The sequence below is a fragment of the Bos taurus genome, chromosome 24 (assembly GCF_002263795.3).
Source record: "Bos taurus isolate L1 Dominette 01449 registration number 42190680 breed Hereford chromosome 24, ARS-UCD2.0, whole genome shotgun sequence".
NCBI lineage: Eukaryota > Metazoa > Chordata > Mammalia > Artiodactyla > Bovidae > Bos > Bos taurus.
Window position 1 is genome coordinate 46,345,738 of NC_037351.1, and position 22,123 is coordinate 46,367,860.

A 22,123-nucleotide genomic window follows, 5' to 3' on the forward strand; every position below is an offset into this window, starting at 1 on the left:
GGATTCTCTGGGCAAGAATACTGAAGTGAGTTGCCATGCCCTCCTCCAGGGGATCTTCCTGAGCCAGGGATCAAACTCAGGTCTCCCGCATTGCGGGCGGATTCATTACCATCTGAGCCACCAGGGAAGCCCTACAAGAAACTGATTTGCTTGATAGAATGCAACAAAATACAGTCTTTATGAAACAGGGGTGAACATCTTTAATGATAGGAGGGGCTGCAGCGAAAAGGCAGTAAGATGATATGAAAAGAGAGCCAGATCACATGAGGAAACATATCAAGGAAAGCAAAACTGTGTAGCAGCAAATTCATCAGTGTCCTTACAATTCTGCATGACCTTAAAGTATCTCCTAGGAATTAATTGTAGGAAATAATCATAAATGTGTATGCAGATAAGCTATGAGAATGTCTGTCATAACACAGTTTATTTCCTCAATAAATTTGAGGAAAAAGATTGAAATGTTCAACAAAGAGGAACTGGTTTAATACTTCATGGTATATCTGGGTAGTGAAGTATTATCATCATTAAAAACTGCATTGTGAAATATCAATATTATTCTATTTAAATAGCATGAGGAAATATGTATATTACACTTGAAAATGGAGACAAAGCAGTTTGTAAGATATTGTGCTTATTATGACCCCATTATTTTAAATGACATATGTGTATTAATTCACAGAAAAATGCCTGGAGGATATGTATGAAAACATGAACACTGGTTACCTTTGGGTGGTGAAATTATGGTGGTTCAGATTATTTAATTTTGCTTATTTGCATTTCCTAAACTTTTTACAATGAATATATATATTACTTTTGTGAGAAGAAAAAATAATTTGAAGAAACATTCAGAATTAAAATGCATATTAATAGGAGAAAGAAACAGAACTGGTGGTTTGAAAAAGCAAGTCAATAATAAGATGGGAGGGAATTTGACAAGTTCTTATGGAGTGCAAAGAAAATAGAGATGAAAATAATAAAGGGGAAGCTTTTGAAAACAGAGAGTGGCGATTCAGTAAATGGATAATTGTTTCCTGAAGAAAAGATCAGAATAAAGCCATCCAAGCAAGAATCTAGTATATTTTCTCATCTCTTAGTATATTTACTAGATAGCTTTTCTGAGCTATAAACAAACAAAAAATATCCTAGGCATCATAATGTTACAGAGAAGTTAAAAACAAGATTCCCTGGTGCCTCAGACGATAAAGAGTCTGCCTGCAATGCGGGAAACCCAAGTTCCATCCCTGGGTCAGGAAGATCCCCTGGAGAAGGAATAGCAACCCACTCCAGTATTCCTGCCTGGGAAATGCCATGGACAAAGGAGCCTGGCAGGCTACAGTCCATGGGATCCCAAAGAATCAAACACAACTGAGCCACTTCACTTTTCTTTTAAAAACAAAGGAAGGAGGGAAGGAAGGAAGGGGAAGGGAGAGGGGGTAAGGGGAGATAAATGAACTAACAAAGACCTTACTCATAGACACTATCTGGCAAGACTTTTAAATTATAAATAAAAAGAAAAAATCCTACAAGCGTCCTAGCTGAAACAAAAACGCCACAAAAGAGGCTGTCCAGGAAGAAACAAAAGTCTGTGCGGCTTCCATGTCAAATTTCAAAAGGTAACGAAACAAGATTTTCAGCGTTTGAAAGGAAAAGTGCTCTTACCCTATGTCTCACACCTTGCCAAGCTGCCCTTGCTTTGAGATGAAGATAACACAAGGACGTGTTTCCGTATGTGAACCACCTGCTTCACAGAGCTTCAGAAAGCACCAGGGGTGAGGGTCCAGGTGACCAAGAAGGGACCTGACCTCCCGAGGTACAGCTGCAACGTCTATATCAAGGTCACCCTCAGGCCCTCGGCTGCACTTTGCAGCTCCCTCAGCTACTCCTGCGTTTTCACTTTGACAATCTTCTTTCCCAGGATGAAGGGACTGGACTCCAAGGTATCTCTCTGTGCCCCATTCTGGCTGAGGTCATAGAGCACACTGCCTCCTCTGTGCTGAGGCACACTTCTGCCTGGGCTTTGGCTCTCTAGGTCCTGGACTCCTGCCCCATTTCTTCTCCAATCCAAGCAGCAGCTCCACTTAACTTCCGGAAACCCTATTCAGCATCAGGCTGGCTGTTCTTACAGCCAGGAAGCCCCCTCTTTCCAAAAAAACTTGGCCATTCCTTGCTTTGCTGATTCAGCACCGTGTCCCATGCCAAGAGCTGGGGAGGTGCCCTCAAGGAACTTTCAGGCTGGTTACGGGGAGACATGCAGCAGACACTCAAGGATTCTTACTCAACACCCTTTCCAATCACCTTCTTAGCCTACTTCTGCCATAACGGCTGGAAAACCTACTTGAAGTCCCAATTTCCAGTATAACTAGGGTGGCCCCACAACACAGGCAGAGGTTCCAAAGAGGGTTATGCTTCTCTCAAACCAAGGCAAGGCATGCCACAAAAAAAGTCCTTCCCCTCTGGTCTTCTCTTTTTTTCCTGCCTGGAACACAGATAAGATGCCTAGAGGTTCAACGGCCAAAATGTGATCATGAGCCGAGTTGGAGAATGAAAGCCGCTGTGCTGAAGACAGTGACTCAGCGAGACAGCAGGTCTCAGGAAGCCACTGCAGCAGCCCTGAGCTGGCCACATCTGGATTCATGTGAGATGAGAGAAATATGCCTTTGATTGCTCCTCAATTTCTGATCTTTGCAGTCAAGCACGTTCCTAACTGCCACAGCATAGTATACAAAATTAAGGAGTAGCAAAACCTCAACTATCAGTCTCATTCTCAGTAGTCAGATTATTATAAATCCAAGGGTGTTATGTTTTTAAGCAGTAAGAGCTTTTCAAAATATTTTTCAAAATATGTTACACATCCATTTTTTCCAATCATTCTGGGATGAGCTGAAAGATGTGGATAGCCTCATGACTAAGACACATGCTAAGGCTGGTAGCCCTTTTCTAAATGACCTCAGACTTCCATGATCATTCAATATTCTTTTGACTTTTTCTGTCTTCTCTGACTTTCCATTACAGTTCTCAATAACCCCACCAATTTCAGTGTCTCTTTCTACCTCTAATTTTCTGCTATATAGGTTTAAAATTATGGGTAGCAAGTTTGCTAGAAGGGATTATAAGCAAGCATGAGACTGAGTGAGAATCTGAGGGGCCTTGCCTTCAAAATCAGGGCAGAGCAAGGTAGTACCTGGGGCATAAGCTCTTCTTGTGAACTTTGAGCCAGATATATCTCAGCTTCTCAGAAGCCTTTTTGCTTTCTTCTTGACTCTTAACTTTGTCCTGGATAGGTGAAATTTTGAGGATCTGAGATCCAGAAGTTTGAGGTACAAAGCAACGACCCAAGATAAGTCACAAGTAGCTTATGATTAAGGTGAAATGAATGCTACAGGCCAGCAGGGTTATAGACACTCATGGGAGGGAGAGGTTCTGGTGGCCAGAGTCAGGGAAGGCTTAGTGACAGAGGCCTGCAGGAGGGAAGACCCTGGATGGGTGCAGATGAGAGAAGCTGTCCTTCTGGGAAGGCGACAGATAGCACAGGCAAGGCCTGGGAGGCTGTGGGAAGAGCAGCATGGCTGACCAGGGGCTTAGGTAGAAGGGTGGAGGCTGATGGACCTAAAGAGGGAGTCTAGGTCTGAAGTACAGCCTCTGAGGAGCCAGAACTCCCCCTTCCCAGGCCAAGGGACCACAGACAGGCAGCTGAACCCACCTTGGACAGGAACCAGCCCGCAGACGCCCCCCTGTTGTTGTGGCCAACATTGATCTTCATGAGCTGCCCCAGGTCGGGGGCATCCAACATGAACTTGTCTTCAGCCCCCTTTTCAAAGTTGTCCTTTTCATTCTCCAGCCTACGCTCACCTGTACACACAGACACACAAGGCAGGTATTTGTACAAAGGAGACCAGATGAGGAGAGAGAACTGGCTCCAAACTTTAATGGGTCGCCCACTGCAGAACGGTCTCAAAAGTCACCAGGTGGGAGGCTGTGGGTGGGGACAGGCGGTATGTGGACACTCTCTGTACTTCCACTCGATCTGGCTGTGAACCTAAAACTACTCTAAAGAATAGAGTTTATTAATTTATTCAAAAGGGTAGCTTCACCCCAAGATCTATAGGCTCCTTAAACCCCTCCAGCTGCCAGTCAAGGCCGAGGCTCACCTTGTGTGGCCTGTGCCCAGGACCCATAACTGGGTCTCTGAGTTCGGCCTTAGCCCAGGGTCCCCACCCTAGCAAACCCACCTGCACCCCAGTCCCCGGACCTGAGGCCCTGCCTTGCTTTTCCTGAACAAGGAGCACAACCATGGTCATTGGTCTACAGGCTGTGGCTGGGACCCTGACATCAGCCAGCAGGCTGCCTTAGGCTTGCCTCCTCTGGAAAACGGCTATGATAACTATCACCAGAGTCTGCTGCATGTTGAACTTTTTTTTCCCCCTCACTTGCTCCCTTGTCACAATCTAAGAGGGAAATATTATTAACTTTGTCTTGCAGATGATGAAACTGAGACTTGGAGAAGTGAAACAACTTGCCAAAGTCACACAGGTATTAAGCACATAGTTAGGGCTTGAGCCAGCCTGTTCCTTCTCATTTTCAGTTTTCCACGATCGCCTTCCCAAGTCTACCAGTCATGTTAACCCTTACAAGCCCATCTGAGCACCAGATTTTTGCTTATCCTTCCTGTTTTCTTTCTTTTCTAAAAGTCGATTCCTTAAATTTTTCTAAATTTTAGATTGCCACAACTCACACATATAGAAAATATTAGACATCCATGTACCCCCCATTCAGATATAAGAGGTATACCAGATATTAACATTTTGTGTAATTAACTTAGGCCTTTCTCTTTTTTAAAGGAAATTAAACATAACAGGTAGGTCTAAAGCCTCATAGTCCATCCCTTCACCTGCCACACCCTGCCATAAGCAAACAGTATCATCAACTGGCATCCATTATTTTCATGAATTTTTGTTTGTGCACGTATGTACCCATAAAGAACATATACTATTTTTGCATGTTTTAGAATTTTACAGAAATAACATCATAGTGAGCATCTGTCTTAAGTTCCTTGTCTGTACTGTGGGAATGATAAGGACTCCACCTCATAGGAGCTGTTTCAAGGATTAACTGAATGAATGTGTGCAAAGCCCTTAGGGTAGTGCCCGGAGTGTGGTAGGTAGGTGCCGTGTCAGGGGCTGGGATTCTTACTGTTGCTCGTGTTACCATCATCTTATCATCACACACTCTTGTGAAGTTAATATCAATCCTTTGAGATTATTCTGTTGATACTAGTAACCGAATTCACCCAACTTCTGTATAACAGTCATTGAATGAAGAAAACAGGATTATATGTGCATTCTTTCACATTTGGGTTGTTTCTATTTGATTGCTATTGTAAATAGCACTGAAATGGACTCTCCAGTACTAACCTTCTGCCATACATTTGTAAAAACTGATCTGACTGGACACCTACAGAGTTTCTGGATACTGAGATGTGCTCATCTTCAGTGTATTAGCAATTGCAAAATCACCTTCAGAGATGGTTGTACTACATCAATTATCACCAGCAGCCTTTGAGGGTTCGCATTCCCCATAATCATTGTTAACACATATATTTAAACTTCTGTTTCATGTGTGTACAATGGTGTCTTATTATGGTTTTAATTTGCATTCCTTTGACTATTTGAAAAGACTGAAAGATGTTCATATATATACATATATTTTGAGATTGCTCCATATATATATTGGCCATTCAGGCTTTGCTTGTCCATAATTTTTCTGTTCATATACTTTATTATATTTTTCTATTGTCTTTCCTTTGTCTATGGTCTTTCCTTTTCTTTGTCTTTCCTTTTTTCATACAGACTTTTTCTTGTTTTAATGGACTTTATCAATATTTCCTTTTGTTGTTTGTGTTGTTAGTGAATTGTTCAAGAAACTCTATCCTAAACTGAGATTTTTAAAAGACACACTCTTAAAGTTTCTACTAAAAAGTCATAGTTTGCTTTTTCACATTTAAATCTCTAGCCCATCTGGAACTTATTTTTGTGTGTGGTGAAAGGTAAAAAGATTGACTTTTATCTTTTCTCACATGGTTAGACAACTGTTTTAACACCAGCAATTGAATATTTCATCCTTTCTGCTCAGATTTATAATGCCACTCTCTGTGTATTTCTAGACTCTTTATTCTATTGGTTTATTTGTTTCTCCTTCTGTACATATCACTCTGTTGTAGTTTTGGGGGATTTGAATATTTTAGTATTTGGAGGGTAAATGGAGAAGGCAATGGCACCCCACGCCAGTACTCTTGCCTGGAAAATCCCATGGACGGAGGAGCCTGGCAGGCTGCAGTCCATGGGGTCGCAAAGAGTCAGACACGACTGAACGACTTCACTTTCACTTTTCACTTTCATGCACTGGAGAAGGAAATGGCAACCCACTCCAGTGTTCTTGCCTAGAGAACCCCAGGGACAGGGGAGCCTTGTGGGCTGCCATCTCTGGGGTCGCACAGAGTCGGACGCAACTGAAGCAACTTAGCAGCAGCAGCAGCAGCAGGAGGGTAAATATCCTCATATTATTAATATTGTCAATATTATTTTCATTATTCAAAATTTTTCTGGCAATACTTAGCCCTATGTGGACATGAATTTAATAGCAGCTTAAGCTGTGGAATATTGCCTTTTGGGAATTTGACTGAAACTGCATTGCATTTATAGAATAATGAGAAATTTGGACATCTTACTGAGTTTAAGTCTTTTCTCATCCACGAGGATAATATATTTTTCCATTTTTTAGGTATTCTTGCATGTTCTTAAGTAGAAATTTTTATTTTTTCCAGAGTTTTTCTTAAATGCCAAAAGCTAGTATAAATCATATATTTTTAAATAATATATGTGCTTACTGTTTTATTAATATTTTTGTATTAATCATATCCAGCACCTTTATTAAACTTACTCATGGTTCTAATGATTTTTTTAATTCTCCTGGATTTTATAGATGATCATTCATTTTTTTGAAAATTAAATTTTGTTTCTAAATGGGGTAAAAGGTTGGAGTTTCTTCTAATTTTATTGATTTATGATCAAAGAATGTTGTCTCTATGTTATTGATTCATGTGCATTTGTCATTATGCGATTGAAAAGAATGTATATTCTCTACCCACTGGATTTAGGAATCTACATACTTATATTAGACCAAGGTTATTAACCATTGTTAAAATCTGCAACCATACTAAATTTTTATCTATTTGACTCATCAATTACTGAGAGTGTTGTATTAAAATCTTCCACTATGATTATGTACTTGTCAAGTTTCTCCAAGAATTTTATTACTTTTTGCTTCACATGTATTAAAAATATGTTGCTAAATCTATACAAGTTCAGAATTATCCTATCTTCCAGGTTAATTGCTCTTTTTGTCATTCTGATACTTATTTCTAATGAAGTGTTTTGTCTGAAAGTTTAATTTGATGGATATTAATATAGGTACACCAGCTTCTTTCCTGTAGACAGTATGTTCCTGGTATACTTAATTTCATTTTATATATTCTCAGAAATTTATGTATCATATATTTAAGCTGGATTTTATTTCTTTTAATTTAATATGAGAACATTTATTCTTAGGTGGATGAATTTAGTTTAGTTTAGTTCTATTTATTGTATTATTTACACATTTATCTTACTTTTTGCTATTAGCATGCTTTTTCTTTCTTCATTTCCTGATTTCTATTGGATTGATTGAGTCTTTATCCCCTTTCATTTCCTCTCCTGGTTTAGAAGTTATGCATTTCTCTTTGGGGTGCTTACTTATACAATTTTAATCTGCATACTTGATGTATCAAAGTCTAAAGTTAATTATTCCCTGGGGTCAGCAAATGGACTGCAACCAAGTTATGTTTTAATTCTTATTATCTCCTTTCTTTCTCAAATATCACTGTGTTTTAGTGTTTAGGGTCCATATTTTCTCATATCTTGATAATAGTTATTATTATCAATATTATCATTTTGTACAGTTAACGCTTCCTTAAATTTGTTACATAATTATCATTTTTTGGCTCACCTTTATTTCTTGGATCTCACACATTTCTTCTGGGTACAATTTTCTTTTTCTTAAAGTATATTCTTCAGGAGTTTAAACATGAATCAATGAAAAACTCATGTTTAAGCATGTGTCTTTGGGTGGGAAGTCTTATTTCTCTTTGTTTGCTTGGAAATCCATTAATTTTGCCCTCATTCTGGAATAGTTGAGTATCGAATTCTAGGTTTGGCTACACCATACAGCTTGTGGGATTGTGGAATCTTAGTTCCCTGACCAGGGATTGGACCCGGGCCCTCAGCAGTAAGGGCACAGAGTCCTAACTACTGGAACCCAGGGAATTCCCAGAGGATGGAAAATATTGTTCCACGGATTTGTATCCTCTATAAGCTGCTGATAAGAATTTGCTATCAATCTAATTGTTTCTATAGAAGATAATCCACCAAATCTGGTTACTTTTAAGATCTTTCTCTTGGCCTTTTTTTGTGTCACCACAATGTATCTAAATGAAGATCTGTTCTTGTTTATTCTGGTCAATGTCTCTTGTTACTTTAATCTGAAGATTCATATCTTTGCTTAATTCTGAAAAAAAATGTGATCAGCCATCATCTCCTCAAATATTTCCTCTCGCCTATTCTGTATATTCTGTTTCTGAAACTCCTATTCAACATATCAGGGCATATTCCCTCCTCCACATCTCGGGACCTCTTACTGGTATTTTTCAACCCTTTATGTCTCTGCACATCTGCATATTTTGTTTATATTTTTCTACAGTTCACTAATTATCTATTAAACAATTTCTAATTGTGTTGTTTAACCCATCCACTAAGTGTCTGTATCTAGTAACTGTATTTTCAGTTCCTGTATTTCTGCTTCCTGTATTTGTCATAGGGGGCTTCCCGTGTGGCTCAATGTAAAGAATCTGCCTGCCAATGCAAGAGATGCAGTCTACAGTCCATGGGATTGCAAGAGTCGGACAGGACTTAGCAACTAAACCACTGGCATGGAACAAATTTTCTGTACCTGAAGGAGAGGGTTCCCAAATCACATGTGCAGTGTAAAATGACACCTCAAGCCTGTATGTATATAAGCCTAAAGTATCAATTCCCCAGCAACTGTTTTTTTAATCTAGAGTTCTTACAAAGATAAGTTTACTCTACTGAGGAGCAATTTTTTTTTTTCCTAGTCTCTTTTTTCACTAAAGATATTCCTGTGAACTTCTAGGGATCCTGGCTTTTTTGCATATTTAGCCTCATACAGAGCCAAAATATCATTTTCTGACCCCAAATGTGTAAGGAAATTCATGCTATAGATCGTTGAACATGAAGGTGTCCTTCTTCTAAGATTCAGAGCATCAGTTCATAGCTAATACTTCGGTTTTAAATTCTCTCATTTCTGACACCAGGAGATTTCTCTTTTTTTCTTATAATTCCAGCAGTGCATTTTAAATTATTTAATAGATTACATCCAAAACTCATGTCTCTGAAGCTTTTCTGACTCCTATGCTGCTGCTAAGTCGCCTCAGTCGTGTCCGACTCTGTGAGACCCCATAGGCGGCAGCCCACCTGGCTCCCTCATCCCTGGGATTCTCCAGGCAAGAACACTGGAGTGGGTTGCCATTTCCTTCTCCAATGCATGAAAGTGAAAAGTAAAAGTGAAGTCACTCAGTCGTGTCCAACTCCCAGTGATCCCATGGACTGCAGCCTACCAGGCTCCTCTGTCCATGGAATTTTCCAGGCAAGAGTATCCCTTTAAATGGGCAGAAGCAGGAGCAAACCACCTGTCTCAGTAGTTCTACTGGCTGAACCTCCTTCCAACACCTACAGCTGGGTCTGTGCTCTCAGTTCCTGGTCCACCTATGAGGCCAAGAACAATTTATCCCCCTGCCCTATTCTTGTCTGCCCCAAACTGCTGCAGTGAGTCAGGCCATGCCCAGTCACATCCCCAAATATAATTCAAGATGGGCATGGAGCTTAGGGAGATAGAGCAAGTGAGAATGAATCCCCTGGAAATGTGGAGCTTGGGTCTGTTCTAGGATGCAGGATGATTTAAAATCAATTCAAAAGCCGAGCACAGCTTATTCTGAAAGCACATCATTCACATAAACTTGATGCAATGGGCACCATGCTGCCCGAGGAAGGCCATGACAAAGCGCATCACAAGAAGAAGGGAGAGGCTCAAGAGAAGAGCCTAGAGGAGCCTGGAGTCGCCTTCCTCTGCCCGAAGGGTGGGAAACAGCCCACTTAAGAAGTTCTGGGAATGGCTTGAGAAGAGTTTAAATCTATTACCTGTGTCTCCATACTCTCCAAAGATATTGATGAAGACGTCAGCATCAGTGCCCGCACCAATGACATCACCAGTGTACACTTTGACTTCATACTTGTTACCTGAAAATAAAGACAGAGAAAGTGTCAGGTCATTCAGGTCCTGAGGAGAGAAGAACAGAGGCCTCAAAGTAGCTACCACACCGTCCACCCTTCTTTCCAGCAGCACATGGATTGTCACCGCGACTGTCAGTAACTGAGCAAGACTCAAGTCACCTGACTTGGTTTCCAGAGGTCATTGCTGAACATTGCTGATTTGTGTATGCAGAGCACAAATCAGAGGTAGAGGGGACTTCTGTTTTCATCTACTAACTTGTTGCCTTGGGATGCATGAATCAACCCAAATGCAACCAACCCACCAGCGTATCTCCCCTGGATACTGAAATGACTCCAGCTGGGCCCACGGCCTCTACACTATTTTTGCCAATCTGTTCTTTACACCACGTCACATTATAAAAATTCATTGGAGAAAACTGATTATGCAAATAAAAACCAAATTTATATATAAATTGTCAAGGCCATAACCAATTCAAAGACCAAAGGAACCAATAAGAGCCAGCAAATACACATTTTGAAGTTATTTTATTTAAAGACTTATATCTGCTTCCTATATCTTGCTCCATTTATTGAATAGAAATCCATTCTCTGTAACCCCAAAACACCAGTTTTGGCCATGGTCTCAAGAGGGGGTGGTGCTCAATGTAAACTTGACAACGTTAAGCCATGCCCAAATCTTCCCAACCAGATCTTGCCTTAGAGTGGGGAGCGAAAGCCAGGAGTTGCTCTGTGCTGCAAAAGGGAGATTCCTCTCGATTTTCTTTGTGACTCAACAAGTCTAAGGGCTGAGGCAACTTTTCCTTATCTTCCCCTTGCTGCCATAGGTTTCTATTTTTTATGTTCCAGAATCTTTTTTTAGATGACTTATGCCCAATATATGGGTTTCCCAGTTGACACTAGTGTAAAGAACCCACCTGCCAATGCAGGAGACATAAGAGACATGGGTTCGATCCCTGGGTTGGGAAGATCCCCTGAAGGAGGGCACAGCAACCCACTCCAGTATTCTTGCCTGGAAAATCCCATGGACAGAGGAGCCTGGTAGGCTACAGTCCATAGGGTTGCAAAGAGTCAGACATTACTGAAGCAACTTAGCACATACACACGAACATGCCTCGTATATGAAGCCAATAAAAGGTATTTAACTGAAGTCCAAATCCTAGCCCCTCCGCCTGCCTCCTCCCTAGACCTTCCTCAGTGTCTCGGGCCCCAGAGGTCTTTCTTCCTGTGCTCCTTGGCTCTGCCATGTGGTCGGTGTCAACGATTTCCCAGTTTCACCATCTCCTCCTTGTTCTGTTTGCTGTTTCCTGCAGGTGAGACTTCTAAGCTCCTCAAGAACTTAAAAGAGGACTGGGAGCAGGACTTCCTTGTCTCATATGGTTTTCTCTCACAGCCCCCAGCACAGGGCTGAGCACATATGAGAGTCTCACTGAGCACGTCAGGGACACTGGAGAAAACAGCTGAGGCGAGGGACGTGAGAGCAGCGACATCCTCTGCGCTCTGCAAGTCCACGATGCTTGACCAAGAGGGGCAGCCTCGCCGACTGTGGAGGGAAGCCAGGAGAACAGGGAGGCACCTCAGAGGGTGGGAAAGGCAACCAGCACCACAAAGATGAGGCTGGGGAAGCAGGAGCCCACCAAGGGCTTAGGGAGCTCACGTCCTAGTCCTGGGAAAGCCCGGGAAGCAGAGAACCAGGGCCTAAGTGAAGGAACAGGGGTGACAAGCCAAGGGTCAGGGACCAATAGGCCAGAGAACACTTCCAGGCCTTTCCAGGTGAGGCGACCAGCGGCCGATGCCCAGGGGTCAGGAAGCCGGATGAACAGGATGCAGGGGGAAGTCAATTCTGAAACAAAGCTAGACTGTCCTAAACTTTGTGGAACTTTCTGCAGCAGGACAAGGCCCTGGGCCCCCATGTGTTGGCTGAATGGAGAGCCTATGGCCTTTGATCACACTGAGGAGGGGCCAAGAACTGCCTTTTATTTTATTATTTTTTTAATTTTTTTTAAATTTTAATTTATTTTTAAACTTTACCATATTGTATTGGTTTTGCCAAATATCGAAATGAATCCACCACAGGTATACATGTGTTCCCCATCCTGAACCCTCCTCCCTCCTCCCTCCCCATACCATCCCTCTGGGTCGTCCCAGTGCACCAGCCCCAAGCATCCAGTATCGTGCATCGAACCTGGACTGGCGACTCGTTTCATACATGATACTCTACATGTTTCAATGCCATTCTCCCAAATCTCCCCACCCTCTCCTCTCCCACAGAGTCCATAAGACTGATCTATACATCAGTGTCTCTTTTGCTGTCTCGTACACAGGGTTATTGTTACCATCTTTCTAAATTCCATATATATGAGTTAGTATACTGTATTGGTGTTTTTCTTTCTGGCTTACTTCACTCTGTATAATAGGCTCCAGTTTCATCCACCTCATTAGAACTGATTCAAATGTATTCTTTTTAATGGCTGAGTAATACTCCATTGTGTATGTGTACCATAGCTTTCTTATCCATTCATCTGCTGATGGGCATCTAGGTTGCTTCCATGTCCTGGCTATTATAAACAGTGCTGCGATGAACATTGGGGTACACATGTCCCTTTCCCTTCTGGTTTCCTCAGTGTGTGTGCCCAGCAGTGGGATTGCTGGGTCATAAGGCAAGAACTGCCTTTTAAATCCATTCTTTAAAGGCCCCATAGACAGACAATGAAGTTTGTTTTATAACAGTTCTCTTTTCCCCATATTTCCTCTTCAGGCAGAACCCCACAGTATCTGATTAGCCATTTTCCAAGCAAAGTCCAGGGCCCAGCATCCATCCTGAGTTGTGATAAAAGTATAAAAGCAGGGCTGCATCCCCTCACAGGTGGCAAATGGCCAGCGCAGTACAGCAAGGCTTCCTCTTAAGTGGTCGCGTGAGAGCCCCCCAGCTTCCTGCAATCAGAGTTTCAACAAGCACAGACTTTCCATTCTGGTCACAGGTGGGTGTTTCAGCCAGGGGGAAAGGGGAAGAGCCAATAAAAACCCCCGCCCCAGAGGCCAAGGGAGCAAGGCTGCCTGGAGAAAGACAATGAGAAGAAAGGTGGAAAGAAGGGGCAAGAATGACCCAGCTTCTTGGGCATATAATACTAAACGTTCACACAGGCCTTGCAATTCACAAGGCACTTGCCTGTCCTTGTGATCCATGCAAGGGCCACATGAGGTGGGCAGGTAGTGAGAACATTCCCCCTGACAGATGAGGAAACTGAGGCTCAGAGAGCAAGGACACACAGCTGCTAAATGTTGTCAGCAAGGCTCAAACCAGGTCTCTTGTCTCCAAATCCAGGGCTGCTTCCAGAATACTTCATGGGCTCTCATGCTCTTGACTAGGGGCTGGCAACATTTTTCTGTGAGTGCCTGATAGTAAATATTCTCAGCCTTGCACGCCTCTTGGTCTCTGTTGCAATTACTGAGATCTGCTGCTGTAGCACCAAGCAGCGGCCCACAGTCCTACGTAAATGCTACATAAGCAAATGGGCCCAGCTGCGTTCCAAGGAAACATTATTTATAGACACGGACACTTGAACTTTGCAGAACTTTCCTGTGTCATGAAACACTCTTCTTGTTTTGATTTCCTCTCAATCCTCCAAATATGTAAATGCCTTTCTAGGCTCACAGTCCACACAAAGACAGGCGACGGGCCAGGTGTGGCCATCCCCTGCTCTATGTCGTCTTGTGCACCATCCTCTGTGTTTCTGGACAGAGGACTGCAGACCACTCTGCTCTCCGGGGCCTGGACGGGAGCAGTGCTACGTGGTGCAGGGGAGTCAGTTACTTACAGGATGGTCATAGCGCATCCTCACCGCTAGCTTCCCTGGTGGCTCAGATGGTAAAAGCGTCTGCTTGCAATGTGGGAGGCCCGGGTTCGATCCCTGTGTGGGGAACATCCCCTGGAGAAGGAAATGGCAGCCCACTCCAGTACTCTTGCCTAGAAAATTCCATGGATGTTGGAGCCTGGCGGGCTACAGTCCATGGGGTCGAAAAGAGTCAGACACAACTGAGCGACTTGACTTTCACTTTCACCGCTAGCTAAACAGCTTAGGGCTTTGAAGGCTGGGGAATGACTGTCCTTTCTCTGTTGGGGTGGGGAGTGAAAAGGACCATGAACGGCGCTCCGTTTTCGCTCCGTTTTCCCCGCCCCTTACAGTGCTGTGTGACTGGGCTGAAGCTGCCATTCCTTTGAGTCCGATTGAGAAGAAGGGCTAGTCTAATCTGGGGTTCCCGAAGGTGGGGATGATGGCAGGTCCAGTTCTGCAAACTTCGGCCGTGTGCCTTTCATCTCACTGCCTGGTTGTGAACGAGCAAGGAGCAGAGATGGGAAGAAAGGGGAAGGTCGAGTTGGAGGAGGAGCTGGCAAGCTGAGTTCATCGCTCTTCCTGAGCAAACATGGGAGAAATGGGGACTAAAGAGGGCCCGCCCCAGCCCTGGAGTTGGCCTGTGGTTTACCTGTTTGGCATATTATCTGTTCTAAAATTCTCCCTAGAACTACTTCTCTCTGACCTTTCAGCAGGGTTACCGTTAGCCCACACAGTGCCTGTGTGCAAACGAGATAAAGGGAGCCTTCCTCAAGACACTTGACTGCCATCTGTTGGATAACTGTCATAATAAATGCATAAATCTACAGTCCCTGTGCTGTGAAAGGGATCTCCTTACACAGTCGCACTGGAGCCATGTACAGCCTGCACACCTGAAACCAGGTAGTAGCCTCTTTCCACCAAAGGTCAGCGTGAGCTCAAAGAGAACAGACTAATTGAAACATTGACCTGAACAATACACCATAGCTACAGATCAAGGTGCTGATCCCATGGTGCCTTCCAAAGCCCAACCGCATTGAGCTGGGGTCTTGCACAGAGAATTTTATTTGTAGTTTAAAAGACAGATGGCTGCCTCAAGGTCACATCGTAGGGTCATCTGTGACCTTCCTGCCCTGCCCTGCATGCCCAGGGGATACACAAGTCCAGCCTGGCCCTTGCCCTTTTTTCCCCTCTGCACCCCATCCTGGCAGAGGCACAAAGCTGCTCCTTCCAAACAGGAAATATGTGCCCTGCAGACCAGCCGGAAGCTGCCTGCGTGGGCTTCCAGAAAAGACAGGCACTGGCAGGCCCCAGCTGCCTCCTGCACCGCCGGGTGTGCCAGCCGCCCCCGCAGCCTCCCCGGCGTGCCGTCTGGAACAGTCAGCACACAGCAGTGACGGGACACATCTCCTGAGAGCAATCCTGGGCGGCAGGAGGAGGAGGCACAGCCCTGAGGGGGCCGGAAGCCCCACATCCTGGTGCTGGGTGCACAGCTGAGCGGGTGAAGCTGCTCGTCATGTGCCCGACAGCAGAAGCCTAGCGAAAGACCCCATACTGAAGCCTCTGTCCTGCTTGCCAAGGAAGAGGCCATCCCTCGCCCACATGGTTTGAGCCTTGGAGAAGCTCACATGGTCCAGGCTTTCTCAGGAAGCAGAGAATCATGAATGAGCTGAGGATGAGCTGAGAGAATGGACTTTTCACCCATCCCCAGATCCTGTCTAATTAGAACGTGGCTTTATTTGTTCTCACAGGTGAGACTGGGGAGGAGAGTTGGAAGAGGGATGATTGGACTTGATGTTACCGCACCCCCAACCACATCTGCCAGCCTCATCCCCTGACACCCAGCACTTCCGCTCACCCAGAGACAGGATGCCAAGACACAGAAGTGAGATTTCACAGGGGCTGTGTGGGAGCTGAAGATGGCAGGGGTTGGGGGAAGCTGCCTTGGGGGTGGGAGCCGAGGAAGAACATTCTCCCCTCTCCAGTTCAGTTCAGTTCAGTTCAGTCACTCAGTCATGTCCGACTCTTTGCGACCCCATGAATCGCAGCACGCCAGGCCTCCCTGTCCATCACCAACTCCCGGAGTTCACTCAGACTCACGTCCATCGAGTCAGTGATGCCATCCAGCCATCTCATCCTCTGTCATCCCCTTCTCCTCCTGCCCCCAATCCCTCCCAGCATCAGAGTCTTTTCCAATGAGTCAACTCTTTGCATGAGGTGGCCAAAGTACTGGAGTTTCAGCTTTAGCATCATTCCTTCCAAAGAAATCCCAGGGCTGATCTCCTTGAGAATGGACTGGTTGGATCTCCTTGCAGTCCAAGGGACTCTCAAGAGTCTTCTCCAGGGAACACCCCTAACTACTCAAGCCCGCATGGGTGTGAGGAGGATGTGGTCCACAGAACCCGAGGATGGGCAGCAAGGCTCCATGCTGGGTCACGGCCACTGACCAGTGGATGGCCTCCCAAGCCCATGGACTCGAGTTCTCCTTCCCCATTCCTGACCCAACAGTTTCCTCTTTCTTCCCTCGGGTCCAGAGGCCCAAATTTCTCACCCAGATTCACCCTCTTCTTTAATCAGGACTGGAGTATCTCTGCTTTCTATAGAGGGCCCTGACCCTCTCTGCCCTCGCAGACACACCCACTAATCAAGAAATAAGAGTCTCCAGGGCTTGCTGAGAACCTAGCATGGGCCAGCACACCTATTACCTCGGGTAATCCTCACAATGGCTATTGTCACCATTCACTGATGAGGTGATCAGTGGAAGCAGGAGGCTGAGATACTTAATCAAGCTTTCACAGTCGGACAGGACTAAAGCCCAGATGTGGACTCAAGGGACCTGGACAAGAAGGCACTCTCTTAGCTGTCATTCTATCCACCCTGCCCAGCCTAGCTTAAGCCCCAGACTCTCTGCCAAGGGCCCCCATCTCCGAGCCCTCAGTCCTGCACTCCAGAACTTCTGGGGTCTGTATCACTTTGTCGGCACTTCCCACGTGCTGGAACACAGGCCATGGGCTGAACCCAGCCGAGCCTGGTTACACACCGACACTGAAATATCACTCAATCATTAACAATCACTCCTGGGTGGTAATCAAGAAAAAGCGCTCTGCTCTTTTCATCCTCCCCAACTAAATATACAACCTGTATATTTCCTAAGAAACTGTGATGTCAGCCTAAATGCTATGGGGTGTTTTTAACAGTATGGTGTAGAGAAGGGTTTACTGCTCTGAATGCTCACCTCCCTCATTGCCAAGCCCCACAAAGCTACTTCCACAGACTCAGCCCCCCTCTCTGGCTGTCTGCAGAAGGTCCTTCCCTTCTACCCAAGAACTCAGCAACTGTTGTTCCATTTCTTCTCTTTCCAACCCAGATTCCACTCCACTGCCAGAGTTTATCCCCCACAGGGCTGGGAAGCCAACACGTCTCAGGTGCTGCTGGAGGTGAGGAATGTGTGTTAAAGACATCGTTCTGCAACCCCCTGGCCAACAGTTCCATCCCTGTGCATAGCAACTAGTTAATGCTAGGAAATCCTGTGTTCATAGACCACCTAAAAAGATGTCCATCACAGAACGGTTAGAATAATGAGAAGCTGAGAACAACCTAAAAACATCCAAAACGAGGGATCGTTGGGAGTGAATTATAGTATTCACCCATTCATGGAATACCATGCAGCCGTTAAAAATAATGATTTAGAATATTAGCCAATGCTATTAACTGAAAAAACAAAGGGTTATAAATTTGACCAAAATAAAATACCATTTTCATCAATATATAGTCTTTAATACATTCATGCACAAGAAAAGAATAGAAATGGAATTCACTAAAATGTTAACAGAGGTGTCTCTAAGGCTGTCTTACACAGCGATTAAGTTCAAGGCCCTCTGGGTTCACTTTTGGCTCCATTACTTATAAGCAAATTGCTTAACCTCTTTGTGCCTCTCTTTCCAGCATCCTCAAAATGGGAATATATTTCCAAAACATACAAACAGCTTATATAGCTCACTATATATACATACACACACACACACACACATACACACACACAAAACCACACATACATATATATAATGATATAGTTGCTAAGTTGTGTCCAACTCTTGCGACTCCATGGACTGTAGCCAGCCGGGCTCCTCTGTCCATGCACTTATCCAGACAAGAACTCTAGAGTGGGTTGCCATTTCCTTTTCCAGGTGATCTTCCCAACCCAGGAATTGAACCTGGATCTCCTGCACTACAGGCAGATTCTTTACCAATTAAGCTACGATGGAAGGCCATATAAATATATAGACAAAGAATTCAATCAAAAAATGGGCAGAAGACCTAAACAGACATTTCTCCAAAGAAGACATGTAGGCACATGAAGTCAATAGGCACATGAAGGATGCTCAACATTGCTAATTATTGAAGAAATGCAAATCAGAGCTACAATGAGGTATCACCTCATTCCAGTCAAAATGGTCATCATCAAAATGTCTACGTGTGCATGCTAAGTCACTTCAGTCATGTCTGACTCCTTGCAATCCTATGGACTTGGAGCCCACCAGGCTCCTTTGTCCATGGGATCCTCCAGGGAAGAATACTGAAGTAGGCTGCCATGTCCTCCTCCAGGGGATCTTCCCAACCCAGGGATCGAACCCACATCTCCTTCAGCTCCTGCATTGCAGGTGGATTCTTTACCACTAGTGCCACCTGGGAAGCCCAATCATCAAAAAAGTCTACAAATCACAAATGCTGGAGAGTGTGCATAGAGAAGGGAACCCTCTTGCCCTATTGATGGGAAGGTAAATTGGAATAGCCACCATGAAAAACTATGGAATTTCCTTTAAAAAGCCAAAAATAGTGTTACCATATGATCCAGCAATCTCACTCCTGGGCATATATCCAGAAAATATGAAAACTCTGATTTGAAAAGATACATGCTCCCCAATGTTCATAGCAGCACTATTTGCAGTAGCCAAGACGTAGAAGCAACCTAAATATCCATCAACAGATGAATGGATAATAAAGATGTGGCATATATCTAAAATGAAATATTACTCAGCCAGATAAAAAGAATGAAATACTGTCATTTGCAGCAGCATGGATTAACCTAGAGATTATCATGTTAAGTGAAGACAGAGAAACAAATATCATATATCACTTATATGCAGAATCTGAAAAAATGATACAAATAAACTTAATTAAAAAACAGAAATGGACTTATAGATACCGGAAACAAACTAATGGTTACCAAAGGGAAAAGGGGAGACGAGGTAAATTTGGAATTTGGGATTAACAGATGAACACACTACTATATATATAAAATAGATGAAAAACAAAGATCTACTATATAGCACAGGAAACTATATTCAATGTTTTGTAATAACCTATAACGGAAAAGGATCCAAAAAGCACTTGGATCTCTCGGCAGGGACCCAGCAGGAAACCATGGTGGCTGAAATGGACAGCCAGACCAGGGTCACGGCCCAGGCAATAACTGGATTATAAGTTCACAAGTTCATGAATACAGGATGCGGCTCCAAAAAATATAGTTTCCAAATTACAAAGGTTATCACAAACACCTATTTGAGAATCAAAATAACCAAGAACGGGGCAAATATACAATTCTATGCATTCCCCCAAAGGTTCAGGCTGCTTGGTTGAAAGAGAGTGTGGCTGGCAGTGGTCCCCGGGAAACTGAGGCCACAGTGAAGCTGGAATTTGAGGGTCTACCCCCAGCTTTGTGAATGAGACACTGTGCCATTAGGACCCATCAGCTCCCAAAGTGCCCTCATTCTGTTTGAAAGCCTGGTGAATCCCTTCTCACTTATGAAGTCACAGCTTGAGCACCATCACCTCCTCTATGAACCCTCCTGGTTCCCCCTTCCTCGATGCTTCCTTGGGCCTGGGGCATCCCCCTCCCTAGACCATTCTATCTCTTTGTACTGTGGTTATTTACTGGTCTGACTCTCCTCCCTCTAGACTCTAAGCTCCTAGAGAAAAGCCCTTACATATTTACCCTGAGTCCAGGATCTGGTGCAGAGAAGATTCCCAATGAACTTCCACTGCCCACTGAATCACTGAATGACACTGGAGGAGATGAGCTGGCATCCTGCCCCCGGGGATCTGGCTCTGCCTGTAGTTCCACTGTGACCACGAGCAGGTGGCTCAGCTTCCCTGGGCTTCCGCTCTCCTCTCTATAATACGGAGGAGGGTAGGTAAGGTCCTTTTTGGCTCCCAAATTATCTGAGACTCTTCACTGGGGCCTCATTCAAAGCACTTTTCTTCTTCCCACTCTTTCCGGAGATGATTTCCTGCAATGCTAGGAGGCAGCAGATGGGGTGGGTGGGGAGCTGCTGTGAAGTTCAGAGGAAGAGAGGGCTGCAGGGATGGCCCTGCCTTCCCCACCCGGAAGCCCTCAAGGCTGTGTGTCCCGAGGCCCAGGATCACCTCCACAGGGTTTCAAGGAACCATGACTCCTATGCTGCAGCCCCAGCAAATAGAGCTAGGGGACCCTAAGTAACACTTGAGCTGGGTTAAGGGGGAAGGTCAGGTAGAGGGAAGAGGGTTGGGAAGAGCAGTGCTCCCTGCAGGTTTCGGCTCTGGTTGAGGTCATGAGCCGATACACAGCAGTCCAGATGAGCCTGTCGGATTCTAGAGGGGATTCAGGCACTTCATGGTTCCAAAGTCCTTTCTGAGCTTGAGAGGCCAGAATCCTGAGTCTGTACATCTGAGAGTTAGAACAAGCTTAGATGTGGAGGAAGATGCAGGGGGAGAACCGGCTTTGTAACAATAGCAACAACCAGGTTTGCCTGGTTGACTGAGCATTTATTCTATGTTCTGCACTGCACTGGAGAAGGAAATGGCAACCCAGTCTGGTATTCTTGCCTGGAGAACGCCATGGACCAGAGGAGCCTGGCTAGTTACAGTCCATGGGGTCGCAAAGAGCTGGACACTCACTCACTCACTGCCCTAAGTCCTTTAATGTTCATTCCCCCAGTTAACTAGCTCCACCACTTCCTGAAGTGGGAATCACATTATCCCCACTTTACAGAAGAGGAAATAGAGGTACAGAGCTTAAGGCATCTGTTCATGCTTAGAGAGGCAGAGCCAGGTTTGACCACAGAGAGTGGAAGTCCAGAGATAGAGCCTGTGATGCGGAGACTGGCATGGGGGGAACAGAAGGTCAGGGGAGGGGCATGAAACGGGGAAGAAGTATCCGCTGCAGAAGGGAGGGGACAAAAGTCAATCTCCTCCTGCTGCCGTAGAGGAAGGCTAGCCCTGGGCCATCCGTCTCTGTTGGGTTGTGAAGGGAAACCCTCCTCTAGTTCTGAAAAGGCGCTTCCCAGGTGGCTCATTGGTAACTAATCCATCTGCCAAGCAGGAGATGCAGGTTCAATCCCTGAGTCTGGAAGATCCCATGGAGGAGGAAACGGCGGCTACAGTCCATGGGGGTCTCAACCCACTCCAGTATTCTTGCCTGGGAAATGGCAACGGACAGAGGAGCCTGGTGGGCCACAGTCCATGGGTAGCAGCTAAACAACGACGGTCCTAAAAACACCCAAGAGGCCACCTAGTGCCCCCACTAGGGAGAGGAACTGAGCTCTGGCCCAAGCCCCATGACTGCCAAGGGCAGAGCCAGAGTGAGAACTCAGGTGCGCAGCCCCGTATGCTTTCTGATCCAGAGAGCTGTATGTTAACATTAGTGACTTGACTACTGTATGATAGCGTCCACTAGAATCTGGGAGTAGGTTAGGGCCTTGGGTTTATTGGCAGAGCTCCCATGACGGGTGTGTTTTGCATCAATCACCCAGGCTGCTTGCATTTGCTCCTGCACCATGTGGTTCTCCGGCTGGTCTGGAATCCACTGCAGGTCAGCATGACCGCCATATGCCCCTAAGACGTTAATCATGATCCCTT

At 44.9% G+C, this 22,123-nt stretch overlaps 1 protein-coding gene across 1 annotated transcript in view; it reads right to left on the bottom strand.

Moving 5' to 3' along the window:
- LOXHD1 (lipoxygenase homology PLAT domains 1) overlaps window positions 1-22,123 on the bottom strand; it is a 210,111-nt gene that overhangs the window by 159,438 nt on the left and 28,550 nt on the right. Inside the window, exons 5-6 of the mRNA XM_059881070.1 lie at window positions 10,305-10,403; window positions 3,701-3,849 (exon numbers count right to left, since the gene is read on the bottom strand). Coding sequence (XP_059737053.1) covers window positions 3,701-3,849; window positions 10,305-10,403 — 248 coding nt within the window. The remainder of the gene's footprint in view (window positions 1-3,700; window positions 3,850-10,304; window positions 10,404-22,123) is intronic.